This window comes from Oncorhynchus mykiss, chromosome 19 (assembly GCF_057628025.1).
Source record: "Oncorhynchus mykiss isolate SJ-2025 chromosome 19, ASM5762802v1, whole genome shotgun sequence".
NCBI classification, from domain to species: Eukaryota; Metazoa; Chordata; class Actinopteri; order Salmoniformes; family Salmonidae; genus Oncorhynchus; species Oncorhynchus mykiss.
In genome coordinates this window covers 70,473,234-70,497,140 of record NC_143040.1, presented here as the reverse complement: position 1 = coordinate 70,497,140, position 23,907 = coordinate 70,473,234, and the positions used below count along the sequence as shown (strand labels likewise).

The 23,907-nt window shown below is 43.5% G+C and overlaps 4 protein-coding genes across 4 annotated transcripts; 2 read left to right on the top strand and 2 right to left on the bottom strand.

The window, feature by feature from the left end:
* Nucleotides 1-519: 519 nt before the first annotated feature.
* On the bottom strand, nt 520-7,844 carry LOC110498259 (uncharacterized). The gene is made up of 4 exons (XM_090211650.1): nt 7,625-7,844; nt 5,741-5,861; nt 4,787-4,900; nt 520-4,417 (listed from the first exon to the last, which is right to left on the bottom strand). The coding sequence occupies exons 1-4, from the start codon at nt 7,661-7,663 to the stop codon at nt 3,648-3,650; spliced, it is 1,044 nt and encodes a 347-aa protein (XP_090067776.1). The 5' UTR covers nt 7,664-7,844; the 3' UTR covers nt 520-3,647.
* A 2,192-nt stretch (nt 7,845-10,036) lies between these two features.
* On the top strand, nt 10,037-14,154 carry LOC149975322 (uncharacterized). Its single transcript, XM_090211649.1, has one exon. The coding sequence runs from the start codon at nt 11,403-11,405 to the stop codon at nt 13,968-13,970; it is 2,568 nt and encodes an 855-aa protein (XP_090067775.1). The 5' UTR covers nt 10,037-11,402; the 3' UTR covers nt 13,971-14,154.
* A 350-nt stretch (nt 14,155-14,504) lies between these two features.
* Nucleotides 14,505-15,253, top strand: LOC149975321 (uncharacterized). Its single transcript, XM_090209742.1, has 2 exons — nt 14,505-14,526; nt 14,646-15,253. The coding sequence occupies exons 1-2, from the start codon at nt 14,505-14,507 to the stop codon at nt 15,251-15,253; spliced, it is 630 nt and encodes a 209-aa protein (XP_090065868.1).
* A 5,101-nt stretch (nt 15,254-20,354) lies between these two features.
* On the bottom strand, nt 20,355-23,773 carry LOC118941519 (uncharacterized). The gene is made up of 2 exons (XM_036955296.2): nt 21,776-23,773; nt 20,355-20,954 (listed from the first exon to the last, which is right to left on the bottom strand). The coding sequence occupies exons 1-2, from the start codon at nt 23,760-23,762 to the stop codon at nt 20,410-20,412; spliced, it is 2,532 nt and encodes an 843-aa protein (XP_036811191.2). The 5' UTR covers nt 23,763-23,773; the 3' UTR covers nt 20,355-20,409.
* Nucleotides 23,774-23,907: the final 134 nt, after the last annotated feature.

Sequence of the window (23,907 nt, the reverse complement as noted above, 5' to 3'; positions counted from 1 at the left end):
TTATTTGGCGTACCCCAGTTTGGGATGCTCTGGATCGACGTGTACGACAGCGCGTTTCAGATCCCGACAATATCCAACAACTTCATACAGCCGTTGAAGAGGAGTGGGACAACATTCCACAGGCCACAATCAACGTCCTGATCAACTCTATGTGAAGGAGATGTGTCACACTGCACAAGGCAAAGTATGGTCACACCAGATACTGACTGGTTTTCTGATCCATGCCCCTACTTTGTTTTTTAAAGGTATCTGTTGACCAACAGATGCATACAACAACAGACGTGAATTTCCTACGATACTTTGTACAATTGAATAATTTCCTCATCATTAAAATAAAATCAGGCTTTACTTACACACAGTTGAAGTCGGAAGTTTACATACACCTTAGCCAAATACATTTAAACTCAGTTTTTCACAATTCCTGACATTTAATCCTAGTAAAAAATCCATTTTAGGTCAGTTACGATCACCACTTTATTTTAAGAATGTGGAATGTCAGAATAATAGTAGAGAGAATGATTTATTTCAGATTTGATTTATTTTATCACAATCCCAGTGGGTCAGAAGTTTACATACACTCAATTAGTATTTGGTAGCATTACCTTTAAATTGTTTAACTTGGGTCAAAAGTTTTGGGTAGCCTTCCACAAGCTTCCCACAATAAGTTGGGTGAATTTTGGCCCATTCCTCCTGACAGAGCTGGCGTAACTGAGTCTGGTGTGTAGGCCTCCTTGCTCGCACACGCTTTTTCAGTTCTGCACACACATTTTCTATAGGATTGAGGTCAGGGCTTTGTGATGGCCACTCCAATACCTTGACTTTGTTGTCCTTAAGCCCTTTTGCCACAACTTTGGAAGTGTGCTTGGGGTCATTGTCCATTTGGAAGACCCATTTCCAACCAAGCTTTAACTTCCTGACTGATGTCTTGAGATGTTGCTTCAATATATCCACATAATTTTCCTAACTCATGATGCCATCTATTTTGTGAAGTGCACCAGTCCCTCCTGCAGCAAAGCATCCCCACAACATGATGCTGCCACCCCCGTGCTTCACGATTGGGATGGTGTTCTTCAGCTTGCAAGCCTCCCCCTTTTTCCTCTAAATAATATGATGGTCATTATGGCCAAACAGTTCTATTTTTGTTTCATCAGACCAGAGGACATTTCTCCAAAAAAGTACGATCTTTGTCTCCATGTGCAGTTGCAAACCGTAGTCTGGCATTTTGTATGGCGGTTTTGGAGCAGTGGCTTCTTCCTTGCTGAGCTGCCTTTCAGGTTATGTCGATATAGGACCCGTTTTACTGTGGAAATAGATACTTTTGAACCTGTTTCCTCCAGCATCTTCACAAGGTCCTTTACTGTTGTTCTGGGATTGATTTGCACTTTTCGCACCAAAGTACGATCACCTCTAGGAGACAGAACGCGTCTCCTTCCTTCTCCTTAGTCCCCTTTCTGCATCTACAACCAGGTTTTCATTCAACCTTTTTTATTCCATTCCCATCCTTGGCCTTAGCTATCAGACACTATTCCCAGCTCTGTGGTGGACATTGAAAGGAATATGTTCTCTATAATAGACACAGAAGCAGACAAGGGGGGGGGGGGGGGGGGGGGTGTAGGGATGCACATCAACCCTCTCACAGGAGACCTGAGCTCGAGTTGGAGGAGAAATCTGCTGTGTAGAAATCTGAACACACGCAAGAAACAGGTCGGGAGGGTATCTAAAAATCAGTTCACACACACACACACACACACACACACACAACCAATGGAACAAATAAAACAGAAATGGACAGAAACATATTGTTGGCTTAAAAGTTCCAAGAAATATTATATTTTGGTTTTGTCATTATGTGGTAATTGTATGTAGATTGATGAGGGTAAAAAACAACAACAATTTAATCCATTTTAGAATAAGGCTGTAACGTAACAAAATGTGGGAAAAGTCAAGGGGTCTGAATACTTTCCGAATGCCCTGTATATAATTTTTGTTTGTTTGTTTGTCTGTATAGTGTCCAAGCAACTTACTGCTCTGAAACCCAGGTTACGTCCCAAATCACACTCTATTCCCGATATAGTGCACTACTGTTACAAATAGGAGAAGGACTTGAGCGAAATTGCAAGCTAATACAGGTAACAAAAAAAGCAGCTAAAAACGAAGCCGTTCGCCAGGAAACAGATTTCCATGACCTTTATTACCAGGAAGTTGTTTTTACGACATTGTGCAAGTAACCTATTGGTTAGGACGGTGTTTCCCAACCCTGGTCTCCAACACTACACATTTTTGTTCTAGCCCTACACCTCATTCAGCTCATTGAGGCAAGGTAGGCTAGTGGTTAGATCGTTAGGACCAGTAGTAACCGAAAGGGTTGCTGGATCGAATCCCCCGAGCTGACAAGGTAAAAATCTGTCGTTCTTCCCCTGAACAAGGCAGTTAACCCACTCGTTCCTAGGCCGTCATTGAAAATAAGAATTTGTTCTTAAAACTGACTTGCCTTGTTAAATAAAGGTTAAAGTAAAAAAATAAAATTTGAGAACTTGATGATTAGTTGACAAGTTGAATCAGGTGTGCTTGTCCAATAAGAATGTGTCCTGTTGGGGGGGGTACTGGAGGAATGCTGCCACTCCAAGGCTGTGGCTCATTGGACACGCCCATCCCCTCTAACATTGGACACGCCCATCCCCTCTAACATTGGACACTCCCATCCCCTCTAACATTGGACACTCCCATCCCCTCTAACATTGGACACTCCCATCCCCTCTAACATTGGACACGCCCATCCCCTCTAACATTGGACACGCCCATCCCCTCTAACATTGGACACGCCCATCCCCTCTAACATTGGACACGCCCATCCCCTCTAACATTGGACACGCCCATCCCCTCTAACATTGGACACTCCCATCCCCTCTAACACTGGACACGCCCATCCCCTCTAACACTGGACACGCCCATCCCCTCTGACATTGGACACGCCCATCCCCTCTAACATTGGACACGCCCATCCCCTCTAACATTGGACACGCCCATCCCCTCTAACATTGGACACGCCCATCCCCTCTAACATTGGACACGCCCATCCCCTCTAACATTGGACACGCCCATCCCCTCTGACACTGGACACGCCCATCCCCTCTGACATTGGACACGCCCATCCCCTCTAACATTGGACACGCCCATCCCCTCTAACATTGGACACGCCCATCCCCTCTAACATTGGACACGCCCATCCCCTCTAACATTGGACACGCCCATCCCCTCTAACATTGGACACGCCCATCCCCTCTAACATTGGACACGCCCATCCCCTCTAACATTGGACACGCCCACCCCCATGTCAAGAGTACCAAAACTTGGAAGAGAGAAAAGATGACTTGAAGGTGGAATATAATTGTCATTGCAAGGACTAAATCCAAGAGCGAAAACAAGTTATTTGACCAAATCAACTTTAAAGATTGGATGCAAACATCAACTGAATGCTTTGAAAATCATTTTCAATGTGTTTGAATTCTACATTTTTTTTCCCATACAATTCACTTTTTTGTTTACATAATTGTTTTTGTTTTTTACATTTCAGTTTCACCGTGCATCACTTCACAATTATACTTTTCCTTTCCGTTCTTTTTCTTTTTGGGTAAATTCTTTTGAACTCAAATTGGCTCCAAGGCTTCTCCCCCGTGTGCACTCTGATGTAGCGTTAGATTGCTTGATGTGGTGAAGCATTTCCCGCAGTCGGCGCAGCAGTAAGGCTTCTCTCCAGAATGTTTCCGCAGGTGTCTTTCAAGATATGACGGGAATGGGAAACTCTTCCCACAGTCAGAGCAGGAGTAAGGCTTCTCCCCTGTGTGAGTTCTCCGATGAGAGGTTAGATGACTTGATGTTGTGAAGCATTTCCCACAGTCGGAGCAGGAGTACGGTTTCTCTCCAGAATGTTTCCGCAGGTGTATTTCAAGATAAGATGGGAATGGGAAACTCTTCTCACAGTGAGGACAGTGGTGAGGCTTCTCTCCAGTATGCGTTCGATGGTGCACGTTCAAGCCACTCAGTTGGGAGAAACTCATCCCACAGTCAGAACAGGAATAAGGCTTCTCTCCAGAATGTTTACGCACGTGTCTTTCAAGATATGATGGAAATGGGAAACTCTCCTCACAGTGAGGACAGCGGTGAGGCTTCTCTCCAGTGTGCGTTCGATGGTGCACGTTCAAGCCACTCAGTTGGGAGAAACTCATCCCACAGTCAGAACAGGAATAAGGCTTCTCTCCAGAATGTTTACGCACGTGTCTTTCAAGATATGAAAGGAAAGGGAAACTCTTCTCACAGTGGGGACAGCGGTGAGGCTTCTTTACTTTGGTCACTTTCCGACGTTGCTTGACTGAAGCTGGAAATGTCTCAACTTGGTCAGAGGAGTTAGGGGTCTCTCCTGTGTAAAATGACAGCAGAACAACAGATGAACAGGTGTAACACAATCATTGCATCAAATTCTAATAAAAGACGTGCACAATTAAGCAGTACTGAAAATGGATATAGACAACTCTGCTTTAAATGGGAGGTTTCTCTGCTTGAAGTGTATGGAGATCCATGGTGGGGCTACCTTTTTATTTTGTTTTATTCTACCTAGTTTTATTTTACCTTAATTTAATTAGGCTATGTATTCTATTTACAATGAGTTCTACTACCACTGGTGAGCACCTTTAATCTGAGATTAATCAACTCATTAAAAAAAATAATAATATGAATAATATGAATACTCTGACAGGCCTAAAAATTCTACATAAAACCTGATTTTTACCAGGATCAACAGATTCACCAACGTCTTCCTTCTCCTCTCTGTTAACGATGACATTCAGCCCCAGTGTTTGACTGCTGTCGGCCATCTTTTCTGACTGCGCCTCTGGACTCTCTCCTGTGTGAACGAGAACAGACGAACATTATCAGAAGCTTGCAATACACATCAAAACTATAGTGTTGAAAGTAGTCAACTTGCAGGGGATAAATGTATTTATTTATTACTAAAACCACGTCACAAAGTGGCACTGCAAACAACTAAATAACCCAAGTATGTATTTTAATCTGACGTGCTCAAGCCACAACAGCACATGAAAAATAGGATAGTGTCTTTAAAAAAAAAAAATAACGTAATCAATCTGTCTGGCTAAAAAGGTAAGTAATGAAAACCAGCAGACACCGTTGCCCTCGGACGAGAAAACCTGTTCTTCCTTACCTGGGTAATCGTCACATTCCCTTCCTTACCTGGGTAATCGTCACATTCCCTTCCTTACCTGGGTAATCGTCACATTCCCTTCCTTACCTGGGTAATCGTCACATTCCCTTCCTTACCTGGGTAATCGTCACATTCCCTTCCTTACCTGGGTAATCGTCACATTCCCTTCCTTACCTGGGTAATCGTCACATTCCCTTCCTTACCTGGGTAATCGTCACATTCCCTTCCTTACCTGGGTAATCGTCACATTCCCTTCCTTACCTGGGTAATCGTCACATTCCCTTCCTTACCTGGGTAATCGTCACATTCCCTTCCTTACCTGGGTAATCGTCACATTCCCTTCCTTACCTGGGTAATCGTCACATTCCCTTCCTTACCTGGGTAATCGTCACATTCCCTTCCTTACCTGGGTAATCGTCACATTCCCTTCCTTACCTGGGTAATCGTCACATTCCCTTCCTTACCTGGGTAATCGTCACATTCCCTTCCTTACCTGGGTAATCGTCACATTCCCTTCCTTACCTGGGTAATCGTCACATTCCCAAATCTTCACTTCCTCCTCTTTATCTTTCGTGATGACATTGAGCAGGAGTGTTTGACTGCTGTCTTTCACTGACGCCATCTCTCCTGTGATGCACAAAACCTGTCAAATAAAAATAAAAAAGTCTGTATGAAATGTAGGACTGTTACATAATTTGATGGCTTGCTAGCTAGTTACCTCCTAGTTACCCCCCCCGCCAATCCCTCCTTACCCCAAACATGTGTAAAATTGATATACCATATGCATCCTATACATACGACCAATACATTTTTTAAAAAACTAATCCGCAATCACACGTCCCTTGCTTAAAAAAAATAAGATAAAAACATCCCGTATTTTCCGATGTATTCAATTATTGCCACGGAAAGTCAGTTCCCTATCCCGGGCCTTTGGCTGGCTAAGCTACTAAATAAAGTCTAAAATTGTAAGGTACATGTAGCTGGCTAACGTTAGCTATATGGGGTTTGGGTTCTTATCTAGCCCTGTAATGGACTGAAGGAGCCTAACTGGACTCTTTAAGCGGAATGCTTCCCAGGCGAAACAATTGGCACATATATTACTACAACATTTGGTGATGTTTTTGTTCGTTTTGGTGTTCGGCTGTTCGTGCCGACACACATTTTTGTTGTTGTTGTTGTTGAGGCAAGGCAAAGGTCAGTAGCTGAAGGATACACCCCTTTGTCAGTGATCGGTCAACAGTACTACTCCTAGTAGGAGTGGGAAAATTAAGTGTTGGTTGTCATTCAAAGAAGAGAAGACTAGTTTCCATGCAATTTTTTTTCACTTGAGAAATACTGCACCAAACATGTTAGGTAGATGTAAAATTGCGCCACTAATACCTCTTCGGCAAAACCGTCAAAATTAATGACAGATTCCATGATTTATCAATGATTAAATCCGACTATTTTGAGGAAGTGTTTCTGGCTATACTGTTGCTACGGTGGCTCAACAGGGACAAACCTAAATATTACCGCTTTTTTTTCCCTCCAAGTTTTTCAAGCGAAGGTCATTAGGGAGTATGCGAGCAGACGGTCGCTTCTCTTAGCCGAGTTCTGCTAGGAGCAAACTGAACCTGTATGCGAACACCTTCATAGTCCAATGACCTTACATGCTCTCCTTAGAGGCGAAACGGCACTGGCAGCCAAGTACTCCATCTAAACTTGAATAAATTCCTAATTGCGGTACGATTTTAGAAACACAAGGCCCTCTACTTTCATATCACGTCAAAAATAATTTCACAAATGCAAAATATACACTTACTTACTCTATCTGTTTTAAAACAGTGGCAGCAGACAGTATTAAAAAAAAAAAAAAAAGTATACATGAGTTTATTATGGATAAGAGCAGGAATATTTTTATTTGTCAAAAAGGCAGTAAACCCATCAGTCACCATGACACCAGAATTAGACCATTGAGGTTTATTGGAAAGGTGCATCAAGCTCATCACCGTGCACTTTCACCACCCTGTGAAATTCACCATAATATACTTAATTTGGAGTTTAATAAAACTACACGGTCTGCTGATCCATAGTGGCAGAACCACACGGCATCACGTGTGAATCACAAATTCACTTCGATATGATATGTTTCCCCACAAGCTATTTCTCACATAATTACATTTTACTGACACAAAAAATATCCCACCATGTCAAACGAACAAATGTGTATCTATTGCCACAGCTGTAGGGTTTGTGATTTTTCTTTTTATATACAGTACGACTTCACAATAAATAAATAAAAAACAGTGGATGGAAATGTGGTTTACTGAGAAGATACTATCGTCAATAGGTTGCTAAAGGTAGCTAGGCCATGCCTGGCCATCTGCCTTACAACAGACCCCTTCGACTAATGGGGGAGATTCTTACCTGAAGCCTTGTTTTGGTAGTTAAAGCGAAATCATACATTTATTTTTTTTTGTAAAGTTTTTTGTTCATTGTTTGACGAGTAGTGTTATTTATGCCTTGACATCGCCTTCCCCCACCAAAAAAATAAAGATCCCCAAAACAAACGCAATGTCAATTTCCGCATTTTCTCCTTCGACAGACTAGGCCTGTTGTCAAGCTACACAGATGTAGACTTACGCCACCTGTTGTACGGGAGTGGGAATCACAGGCGTGATATAATCATTATGCAATGTTGGATTCTGCTCCTTGGCAAACCGAACAACAACACACACACCAGAAGAGGTTATACAAATGGAACGGGGTCAAACGTGGTTTCAATATGTTTGATGTGTTTTATGATACCGTTCCATTTATCCCATTCCAGCCAATACAGAGGACGTCCTGCTATAGCTCCTCCCACCAGCCTCCACTAACACACACACACACACACACACACACACACGCACACAAAATAGCGATAGTTTAGCCTTTCTGGCCACCAAGTTCTCTAAATGAACAAAGATTATTAGCCTGTCCATCAAAGATGTTTCGAAACCATAAGAGGTATGTATGTATGTGCGCCACAAAAGGTACTAGGTGCACTACATCATCATTGGGGTGGCCTAGTGGTTAGAGTGTAGAGGCGGCAGGGTAGCCTAGTGGTTAGCGTGTTGGCCTAGTAACCGGAAGGTTGCAAGTTCAAACCCCCAAGGTACAAATCTGTCGTTCTACCCCTGATCAGGCATTGAAAATTTGAGTTTGTTCTTAACCGACTTGCCTGGTAAAATAAATCACACGCAGCCTTTTACCTGTTTACACAATTGGATGGAAACACGTCTCTGGAGGGAAAAATGAGCACATCGTTTTGGGGATTTTAGAAATGTCTCTTGAAAATCTGTCTCCAATTGGATGGAAACCTAGCTACAGTTCTGTGAATATTGTTAAACCGACCCAATCCTCCTAGATTGTTCTACCATTGTACCACAGATAATTCACTGCGTGTATAAATGAGAAGCATCCGGTTGGTAGTGAGAGGAAGCCCGGTGGCCATCAGTGGGAAAAGATTGAACGAGATGGATTTTGACCAATATTCAGTTCAATTTCTCATCTATGAAACATTTGATCTCCATACATCTTTCTGTTTCCAAAACTAAAATCTGTAACAGAGTGTGTTATGGGTGTAATATGGCACAGTGTTGCCATCTGTTGGTAAATGTTCATTACTGCAACTCTTGTGTTTTACCGGGGTGCTTGAGATACCCGGATGTGTTGTGATGTACTGAACAAGACTGGTTACTCGCATCAATGCCTCTGTGTCGTCATTTAACATTCAAACAATTATGACGCTCAAGCGTTCCAAATGACGCAACAATACAGCTCCAGACCAGAGAAAGTTAATGCCGAAGTTATTATTCGGTTCAACACTAAAACTGAGGTTTGACACGTGTGATTTGAGGTGAGTCAAATATTTACAAAAGTTTACAATACATTAACCATCCGCTTCGTTATTTCTGTTGCTATCAATCACTCCGTCTGTATCTACTCTTCTGTCTGTCTGTCGGACTATCTGAATTGTCTGTGTACTGTCTAGCCAGCATATGCCAGAAAGGCTCATATTCACAAAGTCTCATAGAAGGAGTGCTGATCAATAATCAGTTTGGTCTTTTAAATCAAACTGAATACGTTTTGATGGACAGGAGGCGACCTGATCCTAGATCAGCACTCCTACCCTGAAACACTTTGTGAACACAATCCAGGTGTACTGTGATTATGAAGTTGTGATGAGGTATTATTATATTAGTTGTGCTGATGCATGATGGGTTGTAGGCTAGAGCTTGAGGACTCAACTCTGAAGACTGTTTCTGAATTCACTGACCTGGTGAGTAAATGTTGTGTACAATGGCACCATCTAGTGACAGAAACATAGAAACACACATTGTTGCTGAACGAAGGCATCTCTTTATTTTCCAGAAATAAAACTTGTAGACCTTTCCTGCAGTCTCTGAGGAGATGGACACCTCTTCTTCTTCTGGACGATCTCCGTCTCCTACTGGGACTGTCTTCTTACCCCCTCCTATCATGTGGAACAGTCTGTAAGTCATTCATCACATAACCTAGCTCTGGTCCAGGGCATTATGTGCGGCTTGCTGAAGGAAGGCTCAGTGTCTGCAAGCTGTACGTAACGCCCTGGACCAGAGTGACACATTACCCACCTCTGGCCATCATGGACAGTCAACTCATCACATTCACGTACTGTAAGTCACAGTTGTGTGATTTGTGTTATTAAAGACAGTTAAATTGAGCAGAAGTTTAATTATTAGTTTAATATTGTAGTAAATTGTCTGAGTTCACTTCCTAAATAATGTGTTGACATTCCTTTGCTCCCAGCTACAAGCAGGCAGAGATGGAGGTTCACTTCCCGAGAGAAGAGAAGAAGACCTGTACAGAGAAGGAAGCCCACATGCTTGAGTTGAGGGGGAAGGATCGAACGATCCGAAACCAGAAGAAGGAGATGGACAGACTTCAAGTGTGCCTCTGGGAGGAGGAAAAGAAGAAGAGGAATGGTGGAACGGAGAAGGACAAGATCATTGAACAATTACAGTCTGAGTCAGACAGTCTCCGAGCCCTTTTAAAAGATGAAAGGAGGAGAAGAAGAGTAGAAAGGGGTATAATGACAGAGTGGAAGGCTGAGATCCTGAGACTGAGGGAGGCAGAGAGCCAGAGGGAGGCAGAGAGCCAGAGGGAGGCAGAGAGCCAGAGGGAGGCAGAGTGCCAGAGGGAGGCAGAGTGCCAGAGAGATGCAGAGAGAGAGAGAGAGAAGCAGAGAGACAGAGAGAAGCAGAGAGCCAGAGAGATGCAGAGAGACAGAGAGAAGCAGAGAGACAGAGAGAAGCAGAGAGACAGAGAGAAGCAGAGAGACAGAGAGAAGCAGAGAGACAGAGAGAAGCAGAGAGACAGAGAGCAGCAGAGAGACAGAGGGAAGCAGAGATAGCCACAGAAGCAATGGAGCACCAGAGAAAAATGCAGGAGATCCACAGACTCAAAAAACTGCTGGATCTACTGATGGTGGACCTACAACTGGCCCACGTAAGACATGTCATTGTTATTATTAAAAGGCAGTGTATATTTACCCAGCTGAAAATGAATAGTGGCAGACAGCGGTACGCTAACCCAATGTTAACTTTTATTCCTTTCCTTAACCCTTACCTTAACCTCACTGAAACTATACCTAACCTTTACCTTAACCCAACCCTAGGTCCTGAACCTAACCTTCATTTATCTCAACCCCTATGCCTTTCTTTTGCCGGTTGAATATCCACTTCCTTATTAACGTCATTACTGTTGTTGTTGTTGACTGTATCTGTGCAGGTTGTAAATAGCTGCATTAGTGAAGCATCATTTGTAGGAGTAATTTCTACAAGCATAAACATCAGAGGCAACATTGTTGTAACATCACACAAATTGTAACAGGAATTTCTCAAACCCCTAACTGAATGGGCAAGAAGGTTGTGTGTTTGTATTTGAACACATTTTGGACATAATTGATTCCATAAAATGTCTCGTAATTTTTTCAAACAATGATAATACATTAATTGACATTGAATTGTCCAGATGAATTGATCAAAATGACCCTGCTATTGATGTTGTCCAGTGTTTGATTCAATTACCTAGCTCTAGGTTGTATTTCTATGTATCATTCTCTGCAAATCCTTTGAAAGTATGTCTTGGTCATAGATTATCACAAATTTTACCTTTTAAAATGAAGCAAGAGATAGAGAGATTGAGGCTATGGCAGAAAGTCATGGAGGATCAGCGACCAAGACTGGCCTGGAACAACAAACCTATTGAGACAGGAAGAGAGAGGGAAAGAGAGAGGGAAAGAGAGAGAGAAAGGGAGATGGAAAGTGAGAGAAAAGCAGAATTGGAAAGACAAGAAATGAAGAAGAAAGTGGAACAGGCAGAAGAAACGATAAAAGTGTTAGAACGAGAGATTGAGAGATTGAAAGAGATTGAGAAGGAAATCACATTTGAAAGAGAAAGAGACGTGCGTATTGGAGAGAATGAGAAAGTCAAACTGGTTAACGAAAAGGTAAAAGAGTTAGAGAGAGAGGTTGACAGACTGAAAGAAGATATGACAACAAAAGAGATTCAATACAAAATCAAATTTGAAAGAGTGAAAGAAGCGTTTAGAAGACAGAATGAGAGAGTGAAACAGGTTAACCAAAATGTGCTAGTGTTAGACAGAGAGGTTGTGAGAATGAAAGAAGAGATTAGATTGAAAGACGAGACTGAACCAGAGAGAACATTTGATAGAGACAGAGAGAGAGAAAATGATTGGAGACGAAGTGAAGAGGAGATGAAAAATAGAGTGGAGAGAGAGATGGAGATGGAGACAGACCTCATCAATGACAAAAATACGTCTGAATTGGAGGAAGTCTGCAAGAAAATCAAGGAACAGCGGATAGAATTAGAAAATATGGAAACAGACAAATATAAATGGAAACAGAACCAAATGGACATGGAGGAGAAGATGGAGGGTGAGCACAACAAACAGAAAGAGGTAGAAAGAAAGAGAATGGAGAAAATACTAAAACAGAGACAATGGGAAGATGAGAAGAAGAAGGAGATGGAGAGAGAAGAAGAAGAGAGACGCAAACAGAAGAACATAGAGATGGAAGAGGAAGAAAGAGAGAGGGAGAAAGAGAGACAGAGGGAGATCAAAAGGAAGAGAATGGAGAAGAGACAGAAAATTATGAAAAGAGAAGAAGAGAGACAGAGAGAGATTGAAAGAGAGATTGAAGAAGAAAGATGTAAACAGAAGCAAATAGAGATGGAAGAGGAAGAAAGAGAGAGGGAGAAAGAGAGACAGAGAGAGATTGAAAGAGAGATTGAAGAAGAAATATGTAAACAGAAGCAAATAGAGATGGAAGAGATAGAACGAGAAAGGGAGAAAGAGAGACAGAGCGAGATCAAAAGGAAGAGAATGGAGAAGAGACAGAAAATTATGGAAAGAGAAGAAGAGAGACAGAGAGAGATTGAAGAAGAAAGATGTAAACAGAAGCAAATAGAGATGGAAGAGGAAGAAAGAGAAAGGGAGAAAGAGAGACAGAGAGAGATCAAAAGGAAGAGAATGGAGAATAGACAGAAAAATATGGAAAGAGAAGAAGAGAGACAGAGAGAGATTGAAAGAGAGATTGAAGAAGAAAGATGTAAACAGAAGCAAATAGAGATGGAAGAGGAAGAAAGAGAAGAAGAGAGACAGAGAGAGATGGGTGAGAAAGAGAGACAACAACAACAAGAGGAGAGACAGAAACAAAAGGAGAAGGAGAAAGAAAGGGAGAAAGACAATGAGAATCAGAGAGAGATGGAATTAAGAGATCAGCAACAGAAAGAGATGGAGAGAGAAAAGATGACTATGAGAGAAAGGGAGGAAGCAGGAAGAAGAAAGGAGGGGCAGAAAAATATTTTGGGGGAAGTTGAGGGACAGAATGAACTGGAGATAGAACAGGAGAGAGAGATGGAAGAAAAGCAGGAAGTGATTAAGGAAGCAGAGGAAGAGTACAGGGAAAGAGAAGAGAGAGGAAAGGAAGTAAGCATGAAGAAACATGTAGTAGTTAATGTTAAAGCAAAAGCACGGGAAGTCTTCAATAGGCGTAAAGAGAGGAGGTTAGAAGTGTTGAAGGGGGAACGAGAACACATAGAAAGAGGACAACAAATCAGGAGGGAGAAGGAGGAAAGACGGCTGGAGATGGAAAGAAAACAGGAGAGGGCAAGACAACAAGAGGAGCAGGATAGAAAACAAGAGATTGAAATTGCTAGACAGAAAGAAATGTTGAGACTAAGAGAGGAGGAGAGGCAGAGAGAGGATGAGAGAGAGGAGCAGAGAAAGAGAGCCATTGAAGGCCATTTAGCTTTAATCAGAGAGAGAGAAAATATAATACAGGCAAAAAAAAGAGAGGAGATGGTGGAAGAGGAAAGAAGGGAGATCCTTGAGTACAAGAGGGGTGACTTAGAGAAGGAGGAGAAGGAAGATGACAAGGAGGACATTCTCCCACCTGATAATAGTATCCGAAGGAGAGCTGTGGGCTGGGTGAACAAGAAGTGGGAGAAGAGGAACCTCAAAAAGATAGAGAGAACCTGTCAGAGAGAAGCTGAGGAGGGCCATAAGATCGTCCACATAGGTAAGACCTGTTTTCCCTCTACTTATGACATCATCCTCTGTAGTCTCCTCTACACACATACGTTCCACACCAGTCATCATGTTGCATCATTGTTTCAATATAAAACTACTGTCCAAAATGGTCAAGCTGATCTGGTATCAACTTAAATGTAATGTACACAGGGAATTTAGAATGGAAAACTCAACTGGATCTCAATGACCCTGGTCTAAAGTAGTGCATCATCGCCTTTTGAGGCCCTAAGAAACATTTTGTTCAGGTTTTTGACAACATTTCCTCCCAATCTACACTTTGCAACGGGGCGTAGAGAACATATTGCATTTTTTAAGCAAGTTTGCTGCAATTCTACACATTTTCCCATGGGGTGGAGAGAAGAATTAGCCATTTTGAAATCTATTTCCTTCAATTCTACACATTTTGCCATGACTTATGGCATGTTAAGATAATATCTGAATGAAATTGACTAACAAAATTAATGGGGGCTCACTGTAGTTCAAGGCCCCTGGATAATTTGACCAAAAAAGGTTTTTTGGGGGGTCAGGGGGCCCCTAGTTGCCATGGGGCCCTAAGCAATCGCATATGCCCTGGCACTTTACAAAGAATAGGTGCCATTTGGGACTCGTGTTAAACTTTGGGTCAGGTCAATTCGGGATGGGAATTATTTAAATGTATTGACAAATTCCATGCCATGCTCAAATGAGAAGAGTAAAGAATCATTGAGATCCAACTGGGTTTTCTATTCTTCATTCCCTGTGTCCATTACATTTAAGTTGATACCAGATCCACTAAGTTGAATGAGAACTCTACTTCTTCTCCCCTTCCAGTCATCCCTGGACCCATAAGGATAACCATGACCCGGGCAGAGAGAGAGAGGGAGAAGAGGAAGGAGCTGCTGAAGGCTGAGGAGAGAAGGAAGAAGATGGAGGATTTCAATAAGCAGTGGAGAGAGCGGTCCCTGCTTAAAAAACAGACTCATGAAAAACTGAAGGAGGAGAGGGAGAAGATGAAGGAAAAGTACCTGGAGCAGATGAATCTGGAGGCTGATGAGCAAATCCAGAAGTTCAGCACCCAGTACATCACCCGTTGTCCAACCACCCAACACAGCCACGACTACAACCAAGGTCAGGAATTGCCGCGGTGGGCGACAGGCCAACAAGTAAGCCACGAGCCTGTTGCATCTGGAGATGGCCAGCAGGAGGGGCCAAGGAGGCAACAGGCATGGGCAGAGAACCAGGAGGGGAGTTCAGAGAACCAGCAGGAGGGGCCAGAGAACCAACAGGGGGGGCCAGAGAACCAACAGGAGGGGCCAGAGAACCAACAGGAGGGGCCAGACAGCCAGCATCTAGAAGCTCCAGAAGAGGTTGAAACATCAGAGCCAACTTCCAAGAACAAGAAAAAGCCAAGCATCTGGAAGAAAATTAGGATGAGGTAAAGAATGTTTAAACATCTATTCATGTTTTACACTGTTAATATATACATGTCATCACTTTAAAAAGTGACATTATCCAAATGTGAGGGTTTAGTGTACATGCAACACACATGTAAATATATAGATACTTACCTGTCTCTGTGATGTCTTACAGCCTTCCTGATGTGCTGTCTGCCTAGAGCTGGAACTCGATGAAGCCACAGTTCCACTGAGGTTACGTTGGTAATTAAAAGTGTCGCCCAATAATTCCTCCTCCTCTTTAAGTCATCAAGCCACATTTCCTCCTCAAAACATTATAGTCTCCTCAAGCCAGCAAGTATCCTCTTTATCAGGCAACAAACCATCGAAGGTCAGTGACCCTCCTCCCCAGAGCAGAGACTCTCATCTTTATCCTAGTTAAATTAATCTCTGATCACCACCTCTACAGTCCTAGAAAATATCCCCAAAATGGAAATGGTTTCAACAGAAGTCCTCCCCTCAGACCAGTGGCTCCACAGACCAGAGTTTCTCATCTTTATTCAAGTTGAATGCAACTCTGATCATTTCCACCACCTCTCCTGTTAAGGGGAGGTGCTGAAAAGGAGGTCTGGGAGGAGGTCTGCAGGTAGCCTGGACCGGACCGGTAGCAGCTAAGTTGCTGGCTCCATCCCCGGGCAGAGCTGCTCAAGTCAGGCCACTGATGTTTGATGATGTCATTTTTGTTATCAAATTTATTAAAAAACAATATTGTTGTTACGGTGTGGATTGTTTTGTTATTTATTAGAATTGAAACATCCAGTAGTCATGGTAGATGTTAGACTTTCAATGAGACACCTAACATTCCATCAGTTTGATACAATGTGTGACATGTTATACTAGGGAGGAGTCCTCTATACACATCTATTTTAGACCATAGGAGAAATATCAGATTGAAATAGCTTCTCTAAGAATCTGAGGAGAGAGCAACAGTAGACGCATCGTTAGCTCTCCCACCTCCAGTTCAGTACTCGGGTCATTCCACCTTTTGGGGAGTGTAACTTTTATTTCTCCTAATTCTAACATTCTGTCATAAAGAGCACATGTTCAACTTAATATAAAACATGTTTCCCATCTCAAGAGTAACAAATACATACTATAGTAAGTGCCTATTAAGGGCCAAATAAAGTGACAGGGTTGACTGTAACAGAGTTGACTATTTCATCTAGAATCAACCATAGATCCCCATGTGACAGGGGGAATGGAATGCAAGCTTACCAAACACATGTAAATAGTTTCAACATGTCTAGACTGTCTATCTATAGGTAACAGGGTTGGTGTGTTATAATTCACCCACCCAGTGGTGATTGCAGCATGTACATCTTGGTGGTTAAAACTCCCCCCCCAAAATGTTTTAGATGAATGCCAGCAAAGCCACTACACAACACAACACTAAACAATACATTAATGGCACTATAACTTTAACAAACGATGCCCACAAACTGTTAGGGTCGACCTAAAGCTGTCCCAACAGCAGAGCTTTCTTTACAGCACCATGGAGTCACGGCTTCAATAAGTAGTGAGTGCAGGAGTCAGGCGCAGAGAGCAGGGTAGTTCAAAAGATGTGGATCTTTAATATTCCAACAAAACCATTACATTTTTACATTTTTTATTTTTATTTCACCTTTATTTAACCAGTAGGCTAGTTGAGAACATGTTCTCATTTGCACCTGCGACCTGGCCAAGATAAAGCATAGCAGTGTGAACAGACAACACAGAGTTACACATGGAGTAAACAATTAACAAGTCAATAACACAGTAGAAAAAAAAGAGAGTCTATATACATTGTGTGCAAAAGGCATGAGGAGGTAGGCAGATAATTACAATTTTGCAGATTAACACTGGAGTGATAAATGATCAGATGGTCATGTACAGGTAGAGATACTGGTGTGCAAAAGAGCAGAAAAGTAAATAAATATAAACAGTATGGGGATGAGGTAGGTAAAATTGGGTGGGCTATTTACCGATAGACTATGCACAGCTGCAGCGATCGGTTAGCTGCTCAGATAGCAGATGTTTGAAGTTGGTGAGGGAGATAAAAGTCTCCAACTTCAGCGATTTTTGCAATTCGTTCCAGCCACAGGAAGCAGAGAACTGGAACGAAAGGCGGCCAAACGAGGTGTTGGCTTTAGGGATGATCAGTGAGATACACCTGCTGGAGCACGTGCTACGGGTGGGTGTTGCCATCGTGACCAGTGAACTGAGATAAGGCGGAGCTTTACCTAGCATGGACTTGTAGATGACCTGGAGCCAGTGGGTCTGGCGAATACTTTCAAGGGGGCCGAATACTTTCGCAAGGCACTGTATACAACAAGTAATGAGGGAAATGATAACCAGGTATGTGGGAAAACAAGACAAAACAAATGGAAAATGAAAAGTGGATCGATGATGGCTAGAAGACCGGCGACGCACACTGCAGTACGACCCCCGAACAAGGAGAAGGACCGACTTCGGCGGAAGTCGTGACAGTACCTCACCCCCCCCTCCACCGACACCCGGAGGGCGAGGTGCAGGGCGATCCGGACGGAGACGGTGGAACTCCCGCAGCATTGAAGGGTCCAACACGTCCTCCACCGAAACCCAGCATCTCTCCTCCGGACCGTACCCCTCCCACTCCATGAGGTACTGAAGGCCCCTCGCCCGACGCCTTGAATCCAGTATGGATGGAGCGAAAGGAATACACTGGGGCCCCCTCAATGTCCAGAGGGGGCAGAGGAACCTCCCGCACCTCAGACTCCTGGAGCGGGCCAGCCACCACTGGCCTGAGGAGAGACACATTGAACGAGGGGTTAAAAAGGTAATCTGGGGGAAGCTATAACCTGTAACTAACCTTATTCAGTCTCCTCAGGATTTTAAGTGGCCCCAGCTTCCGGCAGGCGGAGGGGCAGGTTTTGGGTAGAGAGCCAGACCCCGGTCCCCCGGTGCGAAAACCGGGCCCTCACCGTGGTGATGGTCTGCGCTGGCTTTCCTGCGCAGCACGGCCCGCTGGAGGTGAACATGAGCTGCTTCCCATGTCTCCTCCACGCGCCTGAACCAGTCGTCCACCGCAAGAGCCTCGATCTGACTCTGATGCCAAGGTGCCAAAACCGGCTGGAATCCCAGTACTCACTGGAATGGGGAGAGGTTAGTGGAGGAGTGGCGGAGCGAGTTCTGGGCCATCTTTGCCCAGGGCACGAACGCAGCCCACTCCTCCGGCCGGTCCTGGCAATAAGACCTCAGAAACCTACCCACATCCTGGTTAACTCTCTCCACCTGCCCATTACTCTCGGGGTGAAAACCTGAGGTAAGTCTGATCGACACCCCCAGACGTTCCATGAACGCCCTCCAGACCCTCGAAGTGAACTGAGGACCCCGATCAGACACTATATCCTCAGGCACCCCGTAGTGCCGGAAGACGTGTGACCTCTTCGGCCACAGATGGTGCACGAGATGGAACCTCCTCCGGTCTCCCTAAACGCAGCACCTCCCAGCACCATGGGCATCGGAGCGGTGGTGCTGGGGGATGGAACTGACAGACCCCGATCTGGATGTCCGCGGGTAGCCAGCAGGTTATCCAGCCGAATGGACAGGTCCACCAGCTGATTGAAGGTGAGGGTGAAGGCCAGCTCCCGACAGACATCCTCGCGCAAACTGCAACGATAGTGGTCGATCAGGGCCCTGTCGTTCCATCCCGCTCCAGGGGCCAGTGGAGGCCCCTGTTGTGCTGGTGGAGGTGCTGGAGGGTTTGGACGACGCGGTCCATGGCAGCGCCAAGATGGTGGAGCATCGCTGCGTGCTCCCGGACGCGGTCCTCGACCCCTATACCAAGGGCACCTGCTACTGCTGACTCCATATAGTTGTTGTGGAATTCTGTAAGGGGTGCGTAACTGGCGGCAGGGAAGTCAGGCGCAGGAGAGCAGAACTGGGTAATAACCGGAGCAGTTTATTTAACAAAACAAACGGCATCCAGAACAACAAAATGTGGGTACAAAATAACCCGTTGTGCACCAGTCAAACGTGCACTTACAACAAACAATTCCACACAAGCACTTGCTATAGTATGTATTTGTTACTCTTGAGATGGTAAACATGTTTTATATTGAGTTGAACATGTGCTCTTTATGACAGAATGTTAGAATTAGGAGAAATAAAAGTTACACTCCCCAAAAGGTGGAATGACCCGAGTACTGAACTGGAGGTGGGAGAGCTAACGATGCGTCTACTGTTGCTCTCTCCTCAGATTCTTAGAGAAGCTATTTCAATCTGATATTTCTCCTATGGTCTAAAATAGATGTGTATAGAGGACTCCTCTCTAATATAACATGTCACACATTGTATCAAACTGATGGAATGTTAGGTGTCTCATTGAAAGTCTAACATCTACCATGACTACTGGATGTTTCAATTCTAATAAATAACAAAACAATCCACACCGTAACAACAATATTGTTTTTTAATAAATTTGATAACAAAATGACATCATCAAACATCAGTGGCCTGACTTGAGCAGCTCTGCCCGGGGATGGAGCCAGCAACTTAGCTGCTACCGGTCCGGTCCAGGCTACCTGCAGACCTCCTCCCAGACCTCCTTTTCAGCACCTCCCCTTAACAGGAGAGGTGGTGGAAATGATCAGAGTTGCATTCAACTTGAATAAAGATGAGAAACTCTGGTCTGTGGAGCCACTGGTCTGAGGGGAGGACTTCTGTTGAAACCATTTCCATTTTGGGGATATTTTCTAGGACTGTAGAGGTGGTGATCAGAGATTAATTTAACTAGGATAAAGATGAGAGTCTCTGTTCTGGGGAGGAGGGTCACTGACCTTCGATGGTTGTTGCCTGATAAAGAGGATACTTGCTGGCTTGAGGAGACTATAATGTTTTGAGGAGGAAATGTGGCTCGATGACTTAAAGAGGAGGAGGAATTATTGGGCGACACTTTTAATTACCAACGTAACCTCAGTGGAACTGTGGCTTCATCGAGTTCCAGCTCTAGGCAGACAGCACATCAGGAAGGCTGTAAGACATCACAGAGACAGGTAAGTATCTATATATTTACATGTGTGTTGCATGTGCACTAAACCCTCACATTTGGATAATGTCACTTTTTAAAGTGATAACATGTATATATTAACAGTGTAAAACATGAATAGATGTTTAAACATTCTTTACCCCATCCTAATTTTCTTCCAGATGCTTGGCTTTTTCTTGTTCTTGGAGGTTGGCTCTGATGTTTCAACCTCTTCTGGAGCATCTAGCTGCTGCCTGTCTGGCCCCTCCTGTTGGTTCTCTGGCCCCTCCTGCTGGTTCTCTGAACTCCCCTCCTGGTTCTCTGCCCATGCCTGTTGCCTCCTTGGCCTTTCCTGGTGGCCATCTGCAGATCCAGTGGGATCTTGGCTTACCTGCTGGCCTGTGGCCCATCCGGGCAACTCCTGACCATGGTTGTAATCATGGCTGTGTTGGGTGGTTAGACACCGGGTGTTGATTTGAGCATCAGCCTCCAGATTCATCTGCTCCAGGTAGTTTTCCTTCATCCTCTCCCTCTCCTCCTTCAGTTTTTCATGAGTCTGTTTTTTAAGCAGGGACCGCTCTCTCCACTGCTTATTGAAATCCTCCATCTTCTTCCTTCTCTCCTCAGCCTTCAGCAGCTCCTTCCTCTTCTCCCTCTCTCTCTCTGCCCGGGTCATGGTTATCCTTATGGGTCCAGGGATGACTGGAAGGGGAGAAGAAGTAGAGTTCTCATTCAACTTAGTGGATCTGGTGTCAACTTAAATGTAATGGACACAGGGAATGAAGAATAGAAAACCCAGTTGGATCTCAATGATTCTTTACTCTTCTCATTTGAGCATGGCATGGAATTTGTCAATACATTTAAATAATTCCCATCCCGAATTGACCTGACCCAAAGTTTAACACGAGTCCCAAATGGCACCTATTCTTTGTAAAGTGCCAGGGCATATGCGATTGCTTAGGGCCCCATGGCAACTAGGGGCCCCCTGACCCCCCCAAAAACCTTTTTTGGTCAAATTACCCAGGGGCCTTGAACTACAGTGAGCCCCCATTAATTTTGTTAGTCAATTTCATTCAGATATTATCTTAACATGCCATAAGTCATGGCAAAATGTGTAGAATTGAAGGAAATAGATTTCAAAACGGCTAATTCTTCTCTCCAACCCATGGGAAAATGTGTAGAATTGCAGCAAACTTGCTTAAAAAATGCAATATGTTCTCTACGCCCCGTTGCAAAGTGTAGATTGGGAGGAAATGTTGTCAAAAACCTGAACAAAATGTTTCTTAGGGCCTCAAAAGGCTATGATGCACTACTTTAGACCAGGGTCATTGAGATCCAGTTGAGTTTTCCATTCTAAATTCCCTGTGTACATTACATTTAAGTTGATACCAGATCAGCCTAACCATTTTGGACAGTAGTTTTATATTGAAACAATGATGCAACATGATGACTGGTGTGGAACGTATGTGTGTAGAGGAGACTACAGAGGATGATGTCATAAGTAGAGGGAAAACAGGTCTTACCTATGTGGACGATCTTATGGCCCTCCTCAGCTTCTCTCTGACAGGTTCTCTCTATCTTTTTGAGGTTCCTCTTCTCCCACTTCTTGTTCACCCAGCCCACAGCTCTCCTTCGGATACTATTATCAGGTGGGAGAATGTCCTCCTTGTCATCTTCCTTCTCCTCCTCCTCTAACTCACCCCTCTTGTACTCAAGGATCTCCCTTCTTTCCTCTTCCACCATCTCCTCTCTTTTTTTTGCCTGTATTATATTTTCTCTCTCTCTGATTAAAGCTAAATGGCCTTCAATGGCTCTCTTTCTCTGCTCCTCTCTCTCATCCTCTCTCTGCCTCTCCTCCTCTCTTAGTCTCAACATTTCTTTCTGTCTAGCAATTTCAATCTCTTGTTTTCTATCCTGCTCCTCTTGTTGTCTTGCCCTCTCCTGTTTTCTTTCCATCTCCAGCCGTCTTTCCTCCTTCTCCCTCCTGATTTGTTGTCCTCTTTCTATGTGTTCTCGTTCCCCCTTCAACACTTCTAACCTCCTCTCTTTACGCCTATTGAAGACTTCCCGTGCTTTTGCTTTAACATTAACTACTACATGTTTCTTCATGCTTACTTCCTTTCCTCTCTCTTCTCTTTCCCTGTACTCTTCCTCTGCTTCCTTAATCACTTCCTGCTTTTCTTCCATCTCTCTCTCCTGTTCTATCTCCAGTTCATTCTGTCCCTCAACTTCCCCCAAAATATTTTTCTGCCCCTCCTTTCTTCTTCCTGCTTCCTCCCTTTCTCTCATAGTCATCTTTTCTCTCTCCATCTCTTTCTGTTGCTGATCTCTTAATTCCATCTCTCTCTGATTCTCATTGTCTTTCTCCCTTTCTTTCTCCTTCTCCTTTTGTTTCTGTCTCTCCTCTTGTTGTTGTTGTCTCTCTTTCTCACCCATCTCTCTCTGTCTCTCTTCTTCTCTTTCTTCCTCTTCCATCTCTATTTGCTTCTGTTTACTTCTTTCTTCTTCAATCTCTCTTTCAATCTCTCTCTGTCTCTCTTCTTCTCTTTCCATAATTTTCTGTCTCTTCTCCATTCTCTTCCTTTTGATCTCGCTCTGTCTCTCTTTCTCCCTTTCTCGTTCTATCTCTTCCATCTCTATTTGCTTCTGTTTACATCTTTCTTCTTCAATCTCTCTTTCAATCTCTCTCTGTCTCTCTTCTTCTCTTTTCATTATTTTCTGTCTCTTCTCCATTCTCTTCCTTTTGATCTCGTTCTGTCTCTCTTTCTCCCTTTCTCGTTCTATCTCTTCCATCTCTATTTGCTTCTGTTTACATCTTTCTTCTTCAATCTCTCTTTCAATCTCTCTCTGTCTCTCTTCTTCTCTTTCCATAATTTTCTGTCTATTCTCCATTCTCTTCCTTTTGATCTCGCTCTGTCTCTCTTTCTCCCTTTCTCGTTCTATCTCTTCCATCTCTATTTGCTTCTGTTTACATCTTTCTTCTTCAATCTCTCTTTCAATCTCTCTCTGTCTCTCTTCTTCTCTTTCCATAATTTTCTGTCTATTCTCCATTCTCTTCCTTTTGATCTCGCTCTGTCTCTCTTTCTCCCTCTCTCTTTCTTCCTCTTCCATCTCTATTTGCTTCTGTTTACATCTTTCTTCTTCAATCTCTCTTTCAATCTCTCTCTGTCTCTCTTCTTCTCTTTCCATAATTTTCTGTCTATTCTCCATTCTCTTCCTTTTGATCTCGCTCTGTCTCTCTTTCTCTCTTTCTCTTTCTTCCTCTTCCATCTCTATTTGCTTCTGTTTACATCTTTCTTCTTCAATCTCTCTCTGTCTCTCTTCTTCTCTTTCCATAATTTTCTGTCTCTTCTCCATTCTCTTCCTTTTGATCTCGCTCTGTCTCTCTTTCTCCCTTTCTCGTTCTATCTCTTCCATCTCTATTTGCTTCTGTTTACATCTTTCTTCTTCAATCTCTCTTTCAATCTCTCTCTGTCTCTCTTTCTCCCTCTCTCTTTCTTCCTCTTCCATCTCTATTTGCTTCTGTTTACATCTTTCTTCTTCAATCTCTCTTTCAATCTCTCTCTGTCTCTCTTTCTCCCTCTCTCTTTCTTCCTCTTCCTCTTCAATCTCTATTTGCTTCTGTTTACATCTTTCTTCTTCAATCTCTCTTTCA

Excerpts from the sequence above, each read along its gene's own strand:
- LOC149975321 (XM_090209742.1), top strand. The coding sequence starts at position 14,505 with ATGCCATGCTCAAATGAGAAGA. Across the intron at positions 14,527-14,645 it reads GCCATGCTCAAATGAGAAGA|TCATCCCTGGACCCATAAGG; the intron begins GTAAAGAATCAT and ends CTCCCCTTCCAG.
- LOC110498259 (XM_090211650.1), bottom strand. The coding sequence starts at position 7,663 with ATGTATGATTTCGCTTTAACTACCAAAACAAGGCTTCAG. Across the intron at positions 4,901-5,740 it reads GGAATGTGACGATTACCCAG|GAGAGAGTCCAGAGGCGCAG; the intron begins GTAAGGAAGGGA and ends TCGTTCACACAG. Across the intron at positions 4,418-4,786 it reads TGGTGAATCTGTTGATCCTG|GAGAGACCCCTAACTCCTCT; the intron begins GTAAAAATCAGG and ends CATTTTACACAG.
- LOC149975322 (XM_090211649.1), top strand. The coding sequence starts at position 11,403 with ATGAAGCAAGAGATAGAGAGATTGAGGCTATGGCAGAAAGTCATGGAG.
- LOC118941519 (XM_036955296.2), bottom strand. The coding sequence starts at position 23,762 with ATGGAAGAGGAAGAAAGAGAGAGGGAGAAAGAGAGACAGAGAGAGATT. Across the intron at positions 20,955-21,775 it reads CCATAAGATCGTCCACATAG|TCATCCCTGGACCCATAAGG; the intron begins GTAAGACCTGTT and ends CTCCCCTTCCAG.